Source organism: Cebidichthys violaceus, unplaced genomic scaffold, assembly GCF_023349555.1.
Source record: "Cebidichthys violaceus isolate CVI_PGR_0920_01 unplaced genomic scaffold, fCebVio1.0.p SCAF_1, whole genome shotgun sequence".
Classification (NCBI taxonomy): domain Eukaryota; kingdom Metazoa; phylum Chordata; class Actinopteri; order Perciformes; family Stichaeidae; genus Cebidichthys; species Cebidichthys violaceus.
In genome coordinates, this window is record NW_027176262.1 from 9,882,135 (window position 1) to 9,901,305 (window position 19,171).

The 19,171-nt window shown below is 40.2% G+C and overlaps 1 protein-coding gene and 1 pseudogene across 3 annotated transcripts; one reads left to right on the top strand and one right to left on the bottom strand.

The window, feature by feature from the left end:
* Positions 1 to 164: 164 nt before the first annotated feature.
* Positions 165 to 6,852, bottom strand: yif1b (Yip1 interacting factor homolog B (S. cerevisiae)). 3 transcript variants are annotated; one of them, XM_068709918.1, is made up of 8 exons: positions 6,727 to 6,852; positions 5,013 to 5,109; positions 4,684 to 4,813; positions 4,421 to 4,525; positions 3,956 to 4,092; positions 3,704 to 3,859; positions 3,380 to 3,473; positions 165 to 1,494 (listed from the first exon to the last, which is right to left on the bottom strand). In XM_068709918.1, exons 1-8 carry the CDS (start codon positions 6,746 to 6,748, stop codon positions 1,339 to 1,341), a joined length of 897 nt encoding a protein of 298 aa, XP_068566019.1. In that variant the 5' UTR covers positions 6,749 to 6,852; the 3' UTR covers positions 165 to 1,338. The 3 variants fall into 3 exon arrangements, with proteins under 3 accessions (XP_068566019.1, XP_068566008.1, XP_068565999.1); XM_068709907.1 differs by having other exon boundaries at positions 6,712 to 6,852; XM_068709898.1 differs by having other exon boundaries at positions 6,703 to 6,852.
* A 1,261-nt stretch (positions 6,853 to 8,113) lies between these two features.
* LOC137890931 (GTPase IMAP family member 9-like) lies at positions 8,114 to 12,194 on the top strand (annotated as a pseudogene).
* The last annotated feature ends 6,977 nt before the right edge of the window (positions 12,195 to 19,171 follow it).

Here is a 19,171-nt window from a genome sequence, read left to right on the forward strand (position 1 = left end):
AAGCCACATCAAAAGTCTGAACATCAAGCTTAAAAACTCAAGGCCTATAAATCAAGGAAAAAAAGGGATCATTGATGATTAATCACCTGCTACATATAGAATGAGTCATTTGTAATGAGATGCTGCAATTTCAGGAATCCAATTTAAATGAGCACTGTCAAAAATAATTGGAAAAAAGTTTTATTGGCACCTCAGTTGACTGAGAAAAGTGTTCATCAATAATTATACGTTTTGGGGAAAATGCTAAAATCCTGAATCCTGAATAGCTTCCTGAATTAATTTAAATAAATGTGATTCCTACCCTGGTTGGAACTGACATTGGCAACATAAAAAAAAAAGCTGTGACAGATGATTTACAAGTACATTAAAGCACAAAAAAGTATTTCTGCCATATATTTCAAATATCTCAGAGACAACAATTTTCCCAGAACAAACCATCTCTCCCCTTTCTTTACATCTTTCAATATGAAAAGCTCTAAATAAATTACTCGTTTTTTTAAAAGGATATCAAAGTTAGCTCAATATTTAATTGCGAGGTCTACAGCCTCATGTCGTGACTTACAAAACAGTTGTTTCTATTCAAGAATTGTCAGGCAGCAAAGCTCATACATGTATCAAAGCACATACAAAACGATGAAACAGATACAACTTGAGTGGTTACTACAACCACACTTACACACCGGTTAGATGACCCTTGTTTCCACATCAATAATGACAGAACAGGTATTTCTCTCAGCCATGAAGTAAACATTTGTCAAAATAATGATATTTTAAATCTGGATTTGACTTCTTTCTTGTCACTAAATGGACAGTTTGTATGAGGTTAGTGTGCTTTCTTTAGTCGGCTCAGAAAAATCGCATGAAATATCAGACCAGAGAAACGTCTGTGATAATACTTTTGCTATACACAAACATACTTAAATATTACTAAAAAACATAATTAACAAATAATTACAAAGCATAGAAAACCAACTTAAAGCCACTTACTCTTGATACACATTTTACACATGGAGGACATTACATAAAAAAAGACAAAAAAGGCAATACTAATGACACAGGGCTGTGCTGTGAGAGAAAAGGCAGTAGTGCCTCACTTCCTCTCCTAATCGTCCTGTAGCATGTGTTGTTTTGCTCCATGCATACAAGGTGGGAGACTTGTGAGTGTGTTAAGTCTGTCTCAATGTCTGGGAAGTGGTGGGATATTATCCAGACAACTGTGGCTGTTTAATGCGTTTCATGCCAAGTCCAGCTTCATTGATGCGTGCGTTTCCTTGAGTGTTTAAGGTGGTTTACGATGGCATTCGGACAGTTCATCTACACAATGAGTGTGTGTGGGTTTTATCTGATGAGGTGGTAGGTGAGCCAGTACATGAAGATGGGTTGTGCTGCTGCTATAGACATGGTGAGGTACATCCTCAGCTGGTTTCTGGTTCCTCTCACCAGTCTCCCCTCGGCCGCGGCGTCAGATAACAGCTTCAGACGCAGGGTTCTGATCTGAGGAGAGACGACAATAAAATATTCATCAACCATTAAACAAACATATATGTCAGCTGAGCCACATGACTTGTGACATGCAGTTAAATACAACAGCCTTGCCATAACATTCATCTGTGTGTGGGCGACAATGTTCAGATGTTGGGTCATTAAATTATCTCAATATGATGTAGTCCAGTACAACAACATCTTCAACTATGACTTCAATAATAAACATTATTGAATTTACACATTTCTAAAAATGTGTAAAGATTTATGTCAGGCCTGTTTAATTGAATTGAAAAACATCCTTTCCAGAATAGAGTATTCTATAGAGCAGGGATTCCCAAAGTGTGGTGGGGTACGCGAGAGGAAAAATGTAATGGTGGTCTAATGGTGTAATAATTATAGTATAATTCAAAAAAATTAAGACCGGGAGAAGAAATCGAGCGGGAGTCAGAGAAAGATGAGACGGAGGAGACCGAAAAGGAGGAAGGGATAGCACAGACAAATCGGGAGAACATAGGCATATCACGGAGTCAAGGTGAAAAAAGAGACAAGGAAATGAGAGTGAGCATCAGACTGGAGAAAAAAAAGAGGAAATATGATGACAATGATCTGGGTCTGGGCTTCACTTGGATTGGCAATGCAGATTGCCCAAAGCCACAGTGCGTGGTGTGCAGTGAGGTTCTGGCTAACAGCTGTCTGAAGCCCTCTTATTTATGTCGCCACCTGAACACCAACCATGCCAGTGCAAGTCAAAAGCCCCTTACATTTTTTATATCGAAATTGGAGGAGTTACAAAACAGCCAAAAACAACTGCAGTCTCATTCATCTGTTGGGTCTACAAAACACGCACTACGGGCTTCATATCTGGTCAGTTACAGAATAGCAGGAGAGGGGCTACCTCACACAATCGCCGAAGACGTGTGCTTGCCAGCTGCCAAAGAGATGGTGGAACGTATGATTGGAGAGAGAGAAGCAAAAAAGTTGGACATGATCCCGGTGTCCAACAACACTGTCGCGCCGCATCGATGCTTTGTCCGAAGACATCCTGGCTACATCAGTCGGTCGCGTGAAGCAGAGTGAGCTTTACTCTCTGCAAGTAGACGAGTCTACAGATGTGGCCAATCTGGCCAATCTTCTGGTGTAAGTCTGTTACCTTTTCAAAGGCACGGTGCAGGAAGATTTAATGTAACCGCTATGTATGGTTAATTGTAAATTAAATGTGATGCAATCTGCCTCTGAGCCTGTGCGTGTGTCTTTACATTACATTACAGTCATTTAGCAGACGCTTTTATCCAAAGCGACTTACAATTCAGTATCTATCTACACAACGTAGACGCAGCTACGGGAGCAATTTTGGGGTTAAGTGTCTTGCTCAAGGACACAATGACATGAGACTAGCAGAGCAGGAGCCGGGGATCGAACCACCGACCTTCTGATTGAAAGCCCTGCTCTCCACTCAGCCACGGTCCTCCCCCGTGTCCTCGCCATCCTTATTGCTCTTTAAAAGTGACGCCTTGTGTAACTGATATTTATTGAAACTTTGTTGCAGTGTTTCAGGGCTTTTTCACACCTGTAGTTTGTTTGCTTTGTTCCGATTCAGGGATTAATATGATACATTGTTGCAGTTGCCCCTTTGTTCGGTTTGTGTTCACACTGCAACATTTAGCAGCGGACTAAATCTTGGGGTGCGTGAACCCGGTTGGGATGTAGAAGGGGGTAAGTGGCCTAAAAAGTTTGGGAACCGCTGCTATAGAGTAATCCTATGCAGTGCAAAGGCATCTAATATAATATGTGCGTGTGTGTGTTAGACATCTGTCCCTAATTATTTGTAAACAGACATATGTCAAGTAGGATCATTCATTTAAACTCTCAGGAGTTAGTAGATGCTGCTACTCACCATGAAGACAAAGATGGCGGCGCAGCACCACAGTAGAGAGAGATAGTACGCTGGCCTCCCAAACAACAGGCCTGCTACTACGCCTATGATCATCCTGAGGAAACAGAGACACACATTAACATTCACAGGTTAGGTATAATATCCACAGAGCCTTAAGTGGTGAACTAAATCTAAGAGATGTTTTGTTGTTAGCATCGTTTAAGGGAAAATTAGCCATCAACATCTGAGCAAAATAAAGAAATACAACTGTTGAGAGGAGGTGAGAGGCAGCAGAGGGTGAGTTGGTGGTGAAAAACTGAACATAGAAAAAGACGCTGTGCATACCCAACATATTTATAGCCGGAAAAGGCCAGCAGGTCAATGGTCGTGAGGTCAGTGTTAGCGGTCACAAGGTAGAGCGACAGCAGGACCGCCAGGACCTCCATGATCAGCCACACAAAGGCTGAGCTGGCCTGAACTCCCAGCAGCTCTGGAGAAAACCTTAAGGGTACACAATATGATAGTTTAGATTTATACAGTGTGAACTCTACACTAGACTCGAGTTGTAGTGCGTTATCAATGTGAGGTGTGATGTACCTGTTCTGTGTGCCGAGGGCCAGTCCAGCCACCAGGATGTATGTGATGAAGCCCATGGCGGGAATGTAGAGATCTGGAGCGTTCACGTCGAAGCGTGGAGCCACAGGAGTGTCCTTCTGGTAGCTCACCTCCCAGTTCTACACACACACACACACACACACACACACACACACACACACACACACACACACACACACACACACACACACACACACACACACACAATGACATTTTGGGCTGAAAACATGGAGTGTTGTAGCATAGATTCCTGTAACGATAGTCTAGATTAATATTATTTTTTTTTAATTCATAAATTTAAACTGCAACAGGCAGAACTAGAATTAGGTGTTTTGTCTCAACCCGGAGAATATAAGGAAAGCCTCACAAGCACAGGATTACCTCTAGTGGTGCAAAGTGGCATATAATACAGAATACTTTATATTTAGCAGGTGTAAACAGACTTACCTCATGCATGTAAGGGAAAACTAGAAGGCCCAGCTTCTTCCCAACGTACACTGTATCCACAGCAAAGTAATATTTCATCTTAGAAATTGGGATGAACCTGTCCAGCTGAAACAAGTAAGCACACAAACATACATGCATGCATTATTCAGCCTGCTTTTGCCTCGACCCGCTGTATTAACAGGCTTTTGAGGCCATTGTGAGGGAGCCCCTTTGCATCATTTCTGGTAAGCAATAATATAAAATATTAATGACTCAAGTATTACGTTCTTGTCCACCATTTCCCTTCCCTGGGATGCCAGTGAGCTTCCATATGCCATGGCCAGGTTAGACATGGGGTCTGACAGGATGGACTGGCCAGTAAATCCTGCTGCTTGAGGCCCGGCCTGCTGGTTACTGCCAACATATCACCAGAAAATAACGGATTAAAGTAAATGATACATGTGTCAGCTAATTGATCTGATCGATTGACAAAGGTAGCCTGATTTTTCCTTGATGTAATATAGTGCAAAAACTAGTAACAAAGTGCAATAAGATGATATATATTCAGAACAGTTCCTATCCAGCCTAAGTTCAGCCTGGCTCCAACCTGTACCCTGTCTGTAGTCCATGTGCTGCTCCACTCGTATGCTCTAACAGCTGGCGGCCTTCTAAACCGTCCGGGGAGCTGTTCCTCAGACGAATATCAGGCTCTGGATGAAAAGAGAGAGTGGTTGGAGAAAGAGATGTGTGAAACAAAAAGGAAGAGATCTGAACTGCTCAAATCACTTTCAATCTAAGGGGTTGAAAAAAACTTTAGTAAAGCAAGCAAATACAAGGCAGCCACAGCTACAGGAAACCCAAGTAACCAGCATGCATCAGTTTGAGTGAAGAAGAGACTTTTCCAAACTAATCCTCACACTTTTCTGTTGTTTAAGTGATATTCAAATTCATAGACATTTAAGAACTACCAATCACCAACACTGGCTGCGCTGTGGACGTGCTGATAACTTCTTGTTAGTTTGAACATTACATGGAATACTACTTTGGCTGACTAAAGTCTAGAGCATATCTCAGACAACCACTTTGCCTGGAGGTGTGTAGTGTGGCTCAGGTGGAGCTGTGTTTGTGAACTACAATACACCACAGCAGTGTAGAAATCACACAAACACGGGCGTGTCTTGTCAGTGAGCATCCTCAGTAGAGAAAAATAAATAAATCATGCAGCAGATTTAATTCCCCACTTCTGAAAGGGCAATCAAGTTAAAGTGTATTGCTAAATTTACTTTAGAGTCATGTGCCCTCAAAACACAAATCAATAACAAATGACCAATTCTGTTATAACTGTTCACCCAATCCCAGTGTGAATGCCTTGTGCAGCAGAAAGAGCTATTTATATTCATTCCCTGAGGGAGTAATAACCTCATCACACACGTATCACAAGAGTAGATTACATCACCTCTAAAGAGCCACAAACCAGTTTTAGTTCAGATTCAACCTCCTTTCCCTGCCATCCCTAATGGCAAAGAATAAATGAGGTCCCAACAGAGAACAGCCAACATCTTTAAGCATACTAAAAATATTTAAAGCTGACAAACAGTCGGTCAACATTGGTCTGCTGTGCTTTGGGGGAGGCTTGTTTACATTTGGTGATGCACAGATGTCCGTTTAGAAATACTCGTTTAGAGGATTTAAGAGAACGTCAAATCAAATGTTTTGGCTACAGACTCATTATTAACCCGTAAACTCGTCAGACATTCCTGCTAATGGATCCGAGTCAATAATAAACACAAGCCCCACAATCTAACCAAGATTGAACACTGTGCAAGCTAACGTTGGCTAGCATGCATTAAATAGTCTGTAAACACTAAAATTACCCCAGTCAGCTCCACGCAGAAGGGACACAAGTGACATGTAATACTACAGAGTGACCCCGGGTCAGTGAGAGGAACCGTTAGCCAGCCTAGCCTGTGTAACATAACAGTTAGGTAACTTAGCTAGCATTTCATTTTCGCTTATGTTTATTAATGGTTTGTGGGCAAGCTATCGGCTACCAATCCCCATTTATTAAGCCAATAATGTCTTCCACATTACTAACATTATACTGTGGTGAACCCACGGTTAATGTTTCGTGTCTGTGCTTTGAAAGTTGTTCAATGTTATCTAACGTTAGCTAGCTGTTAGCCGTTAGCCTCAGCCGGCTCTGTTCCGTTTACGTTGGATTCCACACAGCTAGCAAGTACAGAATGTGCACGTGCAGCTGATAGCTTATATTAACGGCTGATTTGGTTGATAAAATCACGTACGTAACTTACGCTGTCTGAACCCACTTTGAGTTGGTGTACAATCCATTTGGACAAACGTGATGGTAGCAGTAGTCAGTTCACCAACTCCACCGAGATGCAGTTGCAACTAGTTAGCAAGCTACAAGGAAGAGTTGAGTTGGAGCGAGTCATTCATACATTTTACACGGAAGTAAACGCTTTCTTCTTCTTGATAGTTTTGATAACTGGTTACAAACCAATGTGAAAGGTGAATACCGCCACCTACTGTATCGAATCGTCATAGGTTAAATAATATAAAGTCCTTAATCTCCAACAATTGTGAAATACTCCACTTTATATGAATCTTGATTTTGCCTCTTTTGAAGTAACGTTAGTTGAGTAGTTTTTTCCGGTAAATGTACTTTACTCAGGTATTTTTCGTGTGTGCCTCTTTGAACTTCTACTCCACTTTATTTCATAGGGAAATATTGTAGTCCACATGATTATACCCAACAATATTTTGCAGCTCCACTTCGAGTAACTACAACATTTAAAAGTAGGCCTACTGCTTACAAGGGAATGCATCAATAATACAGATCAAATAAGAGTCTATATTATTGTCTTTCCTTGAAGGTATCATAAGAACGCAGTTGGCAATCAGTCAGATTTGGAGCACCTGGGCCTCACTGCCATAAAGGATAAAAACCACCAGCTTTGTTCTGCCTCTCGCTCATTTGGACTCAACTAGCCGACGCCTTCTGCAAGCATTCGCATTTACTTTGCATTTAAACACCCTACACTTTTATTATTTTACATCAAAATCCCTGCTATTACTTACTTACACACTCCATGTTTGCAGTTATTTCAATACATATATTTAATTTACCAACATCCACTGTCCATTCCCATGCTTAAGATCGTGAGATCTGTGAAAGTGTCGTTTTATATTTTGGGGTATTGTTGGTTCCTTCTTGTGCTTGAGAGCTTGGGGTTTGGTGCGTGTGTGTGTGTAAAGTTTGGAGCGCACTTTTGTTCCTTTACTCCTGTCGTGGTAAACTATTTTCTGCTCTTGTGTGAGCTTGAGGGAAGTGACCTCTCCATGCATGGCTTTGGTCTTGTAGAATTTTCAGAACTTTGTGGAGTTCTAGTTTATGTGCTTGTTGTGTTTTATGCCTCTACTTGCTGGGGCCAGATGACACTCTTTATCTGGTTAACTGTGGACATTGGTTGCATGTTAAGTGATTCCATGTATTTATGATGTTTTGCATGATCTAAGTGCGTGTTTTCAGTGCATGTTGTGTGGAGTATAGTTTTAACCAGACGTGTATTTTGGAACCCCTTTTGACTGTAACTGTCTCTAACTATGAATCCCCTGCACCTGCAGAAGTTTCACTTGTCTTAATAAACTTTTGATTGAGCCAATCCCTGTCGAGCAAGTTGACGACGACGGACAATGACGTGTCCGGACTGCAGGATCGCAGCGGCGAGACGGAAACTGAGCACAGCGACAGCCATCAAAGAGGAAGTCCAGAGGAGGAGCTCTGCCTCTTGTGAGTACCCTTTGTAAAGTGGCTTAGCCCTGAGCACTATGAGTCTGGGGTCACGCTTTTGATCTACATATTGCAATATGAATAAGTACTATATACAATAAGTCAAATAAACCAATAATAAACAAACAGTTGACTGTAAAGAACATGTATATTAAAGAAAGTAGCTAATCTGATAAGACAACTAAATATTTGTAACTGTCAAATTTTATGGCAAATGCAACAACATTCTCCTTTCAGTTTTGAACAAATATTTCCGCGACTATTTAAATCAAAAGTGCTAATCAATAAACGTAAGAGAGTCAGGTGGTCTGCAGGTTTGACTCGGACTGGGCAGGAGAACTGTGGCTGGCGGTGACTTCAACACTTTGTCCTGATTATCATCTTTACCAGGGACAAGGCTGCATCTGTTACATTGTTCAGCTATCTGAGGCCTTTTTAATGTCCAGATGTGTTCTCCAACATAGTGCTCATGTTATGTAATCAGTTTCCACTTTCATGTAGAGGCACAATGTGCTGCTAACAGTAATACCAAGGGAATGCTTTTTCTTTTTCTTTTTTTTTTTTAAATGTTAAGCTTTTACAAATTAAATCTGAATACATTCACTAATTGTTTTTAGCCTACTTTGCTTAATTTGAGTGGCCTTACTGTCAGGCCTTTAAAGTTAGCTACTGAAAACTTGTGTGACCGGTAAAGACTCGGGGCTTAAGCCCCAGAAGACTGTCCCGGGCGACACCTGTGAGTTGGAGGACATGGTGGCAAGGATCAAAGAAGGCCACAATGTGTGGTGGGGATGACAAATTAATTTTCCAAACGAACAGCCAAATTAAAGCAATATATTCCTGAAAACCTCGGGACTACTGGTAAGTGGACTAGTTTAACTTTAGTTACTTTAACTTTTGAGCCTTAAAAGATTGTTGCAAATAAACTATTGACAAACGCTACAAATAATAGTTAAAAGTTAATGTTTCATAACATTCGCGTGACCGATTGGCTGCAACATGTGTTATGACCAGAGTTTGACGTGTTTGATTGTATCTAATCCCGAAAAGTGGTCAGTTACTTTGTCGAATATGTACGCGTTAATGTTACTTGCAACGGTCACTTTCATTTCGTCGGGGGGGAAGAAGAGGGAGAGGAATGTGTGACTAAAACCTAGTAAAGCATGCAAAGGGAACCATTTTGAACACGGTGTGAAGGCATCAAGCTGACAGCAAAGCGTGTGTGGTTTCACGGAAGCCTTTTTCCTGAGAAGTCATGAAGAAGAGGCCTTCAGGTTCAAATTTAAAGGAACAGGTAAATCTACTTATTGGATGAATACAATAGACAATTACTAGAAATCTTTAATGAGCGATAAAGAGTTAATCTCAAAGTTACTCAAATCAAATTACACTACACTATTGCAAATAAAGTTCATAACATTTTACAACATAATGAGAGGCTTGTTTTTATTGATGCTAATAATCAGAAGAATAATATCTTGTCCAATAGTTTTAACAGGTATGGCTTCAGAGGGAATTTCTCATCAGCCACTATCTATAAGAGCAGTTTCTCACAATTTCCATTTTATAGGCTCTAGATGGGAAGGTTTGCTGCGTTTAGTTTGTGGGGAAACTCCCAACACTGGGTTGAGGATCATCCCTCTTCGTGCCCATGGGTAACACTGTTGCATCTGGCTGGTTTGGTGTGCGTGACATGCAGGTGTGGTGTAGGAGCAACTGTGTTTTCCTATATGTCCTTGAAGGTATTAAGAGGAACAGCCTGCTACATTTGGAGCACCTGGGCCTCGTGCTCCCATAGGATTTAAAACCTAACTCCCAGCTTTGCTCTGGTTCTCTCATTTGGTCTCACCCAGCTGGCGAATGAATGCTTTTATTTTGTTTGGCTTTACACAGCAAAATCACGCAAGTTACTGACGCACTATACGTTTGCAGTCATTTCTTTAGTTTTCTTTATGACATTATTTAATAGTCCGCTGTCTATTGCCGTATTTGTCATGGCATCGGAGCCGATTTGTGACAGTATGCACATAACCTGAAGTATAATTTTGAAAGCAGGACTTTACTTTTTTATTTTTTTTTTTAATATATAGTTGATCACTTTCGTTGGATTACTTTTACTGAGGTAACTGATCTGAGTCTTCTACCACCGTTTTCGCTTTGACCTTCTAACCCATCTATGGTAGAGAAAAGATAAGAGGCCTTCAGGAATTTGATTCAATCGGACAAGTTTTATGGGACCAGAACACAGGTAATCTGCCCTTTCCTTCCCCTTTTTTAGTCTTTTGTTAAGCTATACTTATTTTTTTCATTCCATCCTTTTTAAATGCCTTTCGGAGAAGACTAAACTACTGCTCCAACTCTATTCTTATTCTATACTTAATACCTATTGGTTTCCCGATGCTCTTTGAAGAAAGCACTGGAGTTCGACGCAATAGTTTACTCTTCAAGCAAAGAAGTCAACCCAGGTTGCTCCCCGGAAAGCAACTGATTTATGCTGTTCTTTACAGTCTTGTATAGTGTGGATGACATTGCCTTTGGTCTTTCAGCTCTTCCTCGGTTTCTTTGAATACATCAATATTCTTTTTAAATTAAACCCAGTTTATCACAGTGAGCCCATTTCCCTGTCATGGTGGGTGTGAGTGATGTTCGTATAGTTTCTAATGTGTGTATTGCATGTACAAGTTTGTCATATTCGGCTCCTTCCCCTGAAAAACATATATCCCCTAGATAACATCTTTCTAACGGGAGTTGAAAAACTTCTGTCATGGCCAGGACAACTTTCCCCACACGAGCTATGACTCTTGGTAGTGTTTTTACAGAAGACTTAAATTCTTACTAAATCAAAACATGTGACTGATGATCCATCCAGGTTAATATCCAGGTTTCTGCCAATTAAAAAAGGCAACTGCATTGTTGAGTTTTGTTTTTTTATAAAAAGAAAACATAAGCTGGACATGTTCACTGCTTTGACAGCACATGCATTACATTCTCTATCTCCTAAACTATTTTACATTATGATCAATACTATAGAAGCAAACAACTATTTGCTATGTAAAGGTGTGGTGGAGTAATGTCTACCTGTGCAGAGAATGAAGATGTCACGCTGTATGTGTGACAGATTACACTGACTTGCTCCTACTATGCATCTGATTGGCTATGCCTTTCCAGGTTGTTGCTAAACACTAACATTCTTAGCTTTGATGCTATCCAGTGCTACGCCAGAAAGAAAATAAATGTTGAACTATTGGCTATCACGGTCAATGTACTAAACATCAAACTGAAAATTTAAATGAGTTAATACTGTTTGCATTATTACCATTAAAACACACTGACTGCAACTAACTTGCTTTGTAGATGTTGAGCCACATGGAGAAATACAAATTGTGCTGATTGGGAAGAGTGCATCGGGAAATTCCATCCTAAATCGAAAGGCTTTTACGTCCTCTCTCCACACTCTGTGATGTCAGAGTGCGAAAAGGCCAAAGGGATGGTGGATGGGCGCAGGGTCGCAGTCATTGACACACCAGGCATCTATGATACAAAGTACGAAGAAGTGGAGGTGATCTGAAAGAATGCATCTCTTTCTCTGCTCCCGGTCCCCATGTGTCCCTCATTGTGATCAAGTTGGGCAGATTCACATTGGAAGAACAGAAAACTGTTGAACTCCTGCAGCAGGTCTTCGGTTATAAAGCTGCAGATTACTCCTTGGTTCTTTTCACTCACGGTGACCAGCTGGGAAGCACAAGAATTGAAGACTTCTTTAGATGAAGTCAACTGCTTAGCAATTTGATTGCAAAATGTCTGGCGATATCATGTCTTCAATAACACAGTTCCCGATAATGGTCAGATAACTCAGCTGCTCGCAAAGACAGTAACTATGGTCTGTGATAATGGAGGAACATTTTACACAAATGAAATGTTCGAGGAGGCTGAGTGAGCGATCCAGGGAAAAGAAAAGCGGATCATGAAGGCTAGTGCAGTGAAAAAACCCAAAGAAGAAAAATAACTGAGAGAAATGTTTGGATGAGCTGCAGGATGAGTTAGTCTCTACATGAATGCTATACAACACGATCAAGAGAAAAAGCAGAGAAAAAAGACAAATTCCTTAAATCTGGTCTGATCGTAACATCAGCTGAAGTGGGTGTTCCGATCGGGGCTGCTGCAGCAAGTGCTGGTGGTCCAGTTTGCATAGTCGTCGCAGCAAAGTGGGTGAAGTTGTCAGGGCTGTTGTGGGAGTCTTGGCCCCAGCAGCAGTAAAATCTCTGGAGAAAAAAAATGCACTGTACAATAAAACAGCATTTACATGCCCTGTGTGCTGAAGATGACACTGACCGAAGAACTGATGCAGCTGCATGTACTGTATCTGCTCTTTAAAACTAGTAATCAAGTGCCTGCAGATAGATTGGCAGATTGATTTACTTTGAGGTCTGATACAGGCAACTTAAAGCTGCAATAATGAATATTTTTTATAAACAATGGAATAAATGACTTATGGGAAAGGGGTTGCTCGTAGTGATGAACCTACATATAATTATCATCCGACTCTGCAGTTACCTTCAGCTCGACGGAGCATTTTAGCTTTCAATGTTTTGGTTTACAGTGAATATGCTCTGATAAAATTCCCTGTACCTGCACAAGATGAGATTTTAGCTGCTAAAGATTCAGGTATTTCCCAGGAAAAATTGGAGACCAAACCAGAGCTAATAAATGAGAGAATATTGGACTTACATTTTTAACATTGACAGAAACAAGACTCCAAATGAACATTAATGCCTTTCCACGTCTTTTTGATGTGTAAATGGCAAATCAATTAATACATTTTTAGAGCATCATTTGTTCATTATACTCAACCCGTTCTCACTTCAAAGATGTCAAGTAGTGCAGTTTGGACATTTAGCGTGTGATTCAACGCACCCACCTGTAACATATTTTAGAGAGCGAGGTAGTCCACACAGGGCCCGTGGGACAAACAAAACGTGTCTCTTGTCCAGGAGACTGAAGCATGAACGGACCCCGCCCCGGGGAAAGCGGGACAGGCGTGCGCACCTAACACGGTGGTAACTCCATTGGCTGTCCCACCTGCGAGGATATACGTTCCTCCTGGAGGTGTCAAGACAATACCTTCGGCCTTTTATCTCACCCCGTCGCTGAATTGTTAGGATTTCGGATTAATTGTCTTCACGAGAATCTTGTACGGCTACGCCCTAGGCGTTCTCGTTAGGCTGCAACCCTAGCACCCCGTATGGATAGTTATGTAGAACGTCTGTACTTTACTATCGCCTATTTTGAACATTCTCACCATTTATGACTAATTCTGCCAAGTCTTCACCCAGGGAACTTACCTTAAGCTCCTCTGGTAGAGTCGGTCGTCACCTCTGTATCACACGGATGAGGGACAGGGAAGAGGGTGAAATTGTTCTAAGAAACCAGTCTCTAGTTTAGGTCCAGTTACTTACAAATGGTCAATGCAATGAAACAGTCACTGTGGTCCTAAAAAATAAATGCGAAATGTATCCCTTTAAACCGGGGTCTCTAACTTCTTGTGAAGAAAAGTTTCCCGTCTCTAGCGATGGGGGAGAAAGAGCGTTTTCTCGCAGTTTTCCTGCCTCTTTTATGCTACCCTGAGGTTAGTACCTCCTCTAATCACATGCATCACAATACAGGAAACATCTTGGAGCAGAGTCAGCAACAGAATACAACTGGTTGTAACTAGTTTGGTCCAGATTGAACCAAAGCACTACAGGAGGCTCAAGTGACCTTGTTACATTAAAGAGTCTAAGCAGGCTAAATGTTTCTATCACTTTTATCATGAAATAAAAACAGTTTGTTAAATCACATCTAATATGAAATGAAACAGTTTATATATTGTGACGGTTATAAAAAGTGAACAAAATATATCTTTGTGACAATAAAAAGTGAACAAAATATATCTTTGACAATTATAAAAAGTGAACAAAATATATCTTTTGATGATTTTACTTTTATGCTTTCATATCTTTCTACGATCTCTTAACAAGACCCATGTTTGTTTCCTTTGCAAAAGTAAATGTAGACATTTTGTCACGTCAGTAGTAGACGTCAACCACGCTAAACCTAACTAAGAGGTCTTGTTGCCTAAACCTGACTTCCTACAAAGATTACATTTTATTTTGAAAAGACACTATGCATGTAATGAGTGTAGAGTGACACCCTGTCAAAACTGACGCTAGAGGGGTACGTAAAGCGACATAGTTTGAAGCCTAATGCTGTGCCTAGTGTTGATGTATTACAGTTTATGAATAATTTCCCTGGAATTTTGTATATTTATGTAATTTTTTTGTTAATTTTGTGTTTGTGTGTGTTACCAAATCAGATTTGTGCGCAGTGAAAGCAGACAAAGATCAGGTTTTTAAAGTTTGACATCCGTTAGTATTTGTGTGTGTGTAATTTCTTTTTTTTAAGTGTCTTTGTGGCTTCTATGACTTCGTTTTATTTTTTTTCTATGTCAAAAAGCAGTTTTAGGCAGATGGGAAGTGGATGTGTATAAAGAATTGTACACAAAGCGGTCACAGAAACGCTGCAGGCAAGTTTCCCGCGACAGTACTCCTGTATCATAAACACACAGAACTGTACAAACTGTTCATGTTCAAACTGTGGTGGGATAGTGGTCAAATAAATGTGACAAAATAAAAAATACTGCCAATTATCTATCTGTCATTTCCCAGGTTTCTCTTTTGTTTGAAATCACTTTGTGTCTCACTCTGCTGACAGCTGGACTCTCTGGCCCTCCGGTAAATTTGTCCATCTCACCACAAAATGGACTGTACTGTGCATAAAGGAGCCTCACATGCACATCCTTACACTTGAATAGTGCACACAAATGGACAGTCATTTTCTCGCTCTTACTTGTAACACACGTACATACACTAAGGCCACAACTATGTTTTCTCATGCGGTAGTAATTGATCCAAAGGCCGCAGAGGAGGTCAACAATAGAGGTTTACGGCTAACAGCTTGGTGTGCTGTGACTTGTGCTTGGGGTGGATCTGTCTTTGGAAATTACATTCAGCAACCCATAGTGCTCAATTCAAGCACAGACAACAACAAGAAGAATATATACAGTATGTGTGACTGGCTGTATTTGAGCAATATTTTTTTTTTTTTTTAAATGCAGCAACAAGGAAATGCACTTTAAGCACGGAACAGTTAAGTGGTATAGTTAGTTTGGTTTCGTACATTTTGAGACAAAGTAGGCTCATTTTCCATCCATGTGTTTTAATGTGCATTTCAAATTTGCGCATAAAATCTAAAGTAAAAAAAGAAATAAAAGCAGATCTTGATGAAGGGATTTTGAGATGGTTATTTACGTCACACTATCGTTGACACATATGAGGTTCCCCTCACCCACCACATACAAATTCATACAGAGAGCCAGATGGATAATGTAGGTTAAGTAGAAGTAGTTGGATGCGTTTGACATTTGACAGTGTTCAGCTGTGAAAACAGATTGTCTTTAAAAGGACTACATTCAAAATCCGTTCAATATAGTAAAATAGCAAATGACCTATTAATTACGATAAAGCCCTGAGAAGGATGCAAGTAAGACAAAGATGGAGAAACTAACACTTGCACAAAGATAATGTTCATGTAAATTTCCAGATGGAGATGAATAATTCAAGGCTTGCTAAGTTCATTTAGAAGAAAGTGGTCGTCGATGTATGGGGTACCACTGTCAAAAGAGCATCAATTATTCTGCAGGGTTTGCCTGGCATGCTACAAGCTCGAGTTTGCTGCTGCCCCCCCAACATACACATCCATACAGAGAGAGAGGGAGAGATGTGCCGACTGAATATACTCTTCCATGAAGCATGAAAAGCATTCATTGTGTCATCATGTAGCACATCCACAATCGCACTCATCCAGTGAAGCACAGCAGTGCCGTTTCAGAGACCCTCGTGCTCTCGTGTTTTCCTCTTCTCCTTTGCTTTTTTTCCCACAGTAAGTCAACAGTCTTACTTTTACGCACTCAGGCTGGCAACCATCGATCCAGGTTTAATGGAGTTATCACTGATGGCAGCACAGGTAAGGGAGTGGAAATATATTTATCTAGTTATTTAAGTTCTTACTTCAAAGACTTCGAGGCAATACAATTGTGTTTTTTGTTTTTTACTAAGAAGTACTGTACTGCATTATAGTACTAATTACAGTTTTTGGAGGGCAGTCAGTGTGGCTTTATTTTTTTTACTGTAATAAACCATCAAATCAAGCTCAGCAAAGGAAAGTAGAGCTAATATATTACTGAGCTTGTGTGCTGTAATTGTTTACTGCTTTAGCTTTGTTTCTATGATTAGAATTTGGAGGTTAAAGGTCACGTCCGTCCTGTTCTCGCAATATCTCAGGATTTAATTAATCACTCGGGTCATGTCCAATAAAACATTATATGTTGGAGGAAGTAAATACAAGAGAAGACACGATGCAAATGCTACAGGGTCTGTCTTTTTATCAGCCACAAAATAAAAAATGACTTGAGTGAAACGTAGCTGCACAGGAACTTTAGAAAAGTTTGTGTACAGTTAAGTACACATTGCATGGCAGATATACAATTTTAGACAGTAGTAGTGCACACATTCAGAGATGATACAGAAGCAGACTGCAAAGTAGCTTCTCGAAAAGAATACTCACGCTTTATTTAAACAACTGAGTCACTACGAGGCGAGGCTGCTGCATCGCTGTCTTCATTTGAACAACTTTCTGAGTAGAGTGAAGTATCCGTCCTCTATAAACACGTGTACTTATATTATATATATATTTAAATTTAGGTTACAGTTTTCTTCTTCTGTTGAATTAACATTTTGAAGTTTAACAAAGAGAACTATACTCATGAGGCTCCTATTTGGCTGACTCAAACTAAATATTGCATCTCTCGCTTCTTGATTTCTCACAGCATAATTTGCTGCCGCTACATTGAGTATCATTTTAATGATTTGTCTGCCAGTGTAATATTTCATAGCATCCATTATACATGTTTTTTAAATTTTGTATGTCAGCGCTCATGTGAAATTCTTCGTATAAATGGGGGAAATTAATCTCAGAAAAACTGTAACTGTCCTCTATATGAAACGAAACCTATACTTAATAGATAAAGTGATTCCCTTCTGTCTTTGTTTCCTTCTATAACAGTCACTGCAGCAGTCTCAACCACTCTCTTGCTCTTTACCGTGGTTAAACATTTGTGTCCTGATTTCTCTGCATCTCCTCTGACCTGTGATGTTGAGCTTTATCTAGCCTGAGGGCATTATGTTATAACCAAGGTCCCTTTGTTAAGTATAGAGCAGTGCAGCCTATGGATATGTTTTCAACGTAATTACTGTAGCTTTCAAGTGCAAGCACAGGGAACATACGTCCTATTTGTACTGCATTGAGTCAGCGTTACTTTGTTGCTCGATGCACAAGAGGACGTTTTTTCTTTCTCGTCAGAAAAAAATATGGTTAGTGGTTTGGTTTATTACAGTTCTGTCTTTTCATGAGCAAAGTTTTAATTGAATGGAATGTTAATGTCTAACATGAATCAAATAAAATGCTGAATGCATTTGTGTGTGACAAGCAAAGAAGGGATTACTTCATGACGCAAAATTAAGTTGACCACAATACAATAATATATACATAAACATACATACATGCACACATATATATATATATATACACACACGCGCACACACACATATAGTATTCTAGATTATTAAAATGCTGATGACAGCGTAGTGTCACATCTGTGATATTTGAGTCATTTTTCTAGACTAACAGCTTGCGCTTTCACATCAACATTTTTGACACTAAAGTGCATCATTAGAGACGTTAATTAATAAACAGGAATGTAGAAGATGGTTTTAAAGCCTGACACATGCAGCAGTCCTGTTGTTCAGAAAATGGAGCCCATGTCCTGCTGTGTACCCTGTCCAGCTGTGCAGTTGTGATGGAAATTCTCTTATGATAACCATCAGCTAAAAGGTACTAAATCAGCTAACTCACTGTGCAATGACACACACTAGTAACGGTAAAAGATGTTGCAGTTTTCTCAAAGCTTTTCTACATTTGGCTTCTGAATTATACTTTAAAACTGGATTTCTGTTTAATTATTGCAAGCACAAAAACACCCTATTTTCTGGTTTCTGGATTGAGCAGCATTCCCCTTTACGTACGTCCCTGAATGTTGTCACTGAGCCTGTCAACTCGAGAGACGTGAACCCTGTCCAACTGAAGGACTTTGATGGAAAGCCTCATCTGATAGCCATCTGTTCTCAGATAGTTAATCAGGTGTGCTCAATGTGTGGTCCTTAATCACCCTATGCTAACTGTCTCTGCACACTCTGCAGTCAACGCCTCAATGCTCTTACTAAAGAGAACCATGCACTTACAAAACTTTGTCTCCCAGAAATTGGAAAAAAGGTGGCAGTTTTCTTTGCAGCTGAAATGCTCAAGCGTAACTGAAATGCATCATGGGCCTGATAATTAAGCTTTGTTTTCATGCAGCAGCAGTACAAAGTCAGCATATTGGTAATAAACTTGTAAAGTCCGCTACATTTAAAAGCCTCATTCTAACACCTGGAGGGGAATATCAATAAATGTCAGAGAGCTTTATGAAAACATCTAATCTGTTTGTATGTCATGTCAATCATCTTACAGATGGTGTTTCTGTTTCAATCAATGATGTCATGTCCTTGAGCAAGACACGGAGCTCAAACAGGGACCAGTAGTTGACCTTGTGCTGGTGACTTGGCTCTCTCTCTTTCTATCCTATACCTTTTTTTTCTGGGAGTGAATGTTTGATTGAACTTAATTAAGTCGTGTCTATCAAAGTGTGTGTGTGATGGAGAGTTAGGTCAGATTACCATCTGCTAAAGAGTTAATCAGGTACGTCAGAGGGGCATCTCTTTGACACATACAGGAGATCTGACCCGACATTAGCAGCTCTTGCTTTCAGT

Excerpts from the sequence above, each read along its gene's own strand:
- yif1b (XM_068709898.1), bottom strand. The coding sequence starts at position 6,748 with ATGGATTGTACACCAACTCAAAGTGGGTTCAGACAGCGTAAGTTAC. Across the intron at positions 4,526-4,683 it reads GGGAAATGGTGGACAAGAAC|CTGGACAGGTTCATCCCAAT; the intron begins GTAATACTTGAG and ends TACTTGTTTCAG. Across the intron at positions 4,093-4,420 it reads TTTTCCCTTACATGCATGAG|AACTGGGAGGTGAGCTACCA; the intron begins GTAAGTCTGTTT and ends GTGTGTGTGTAG.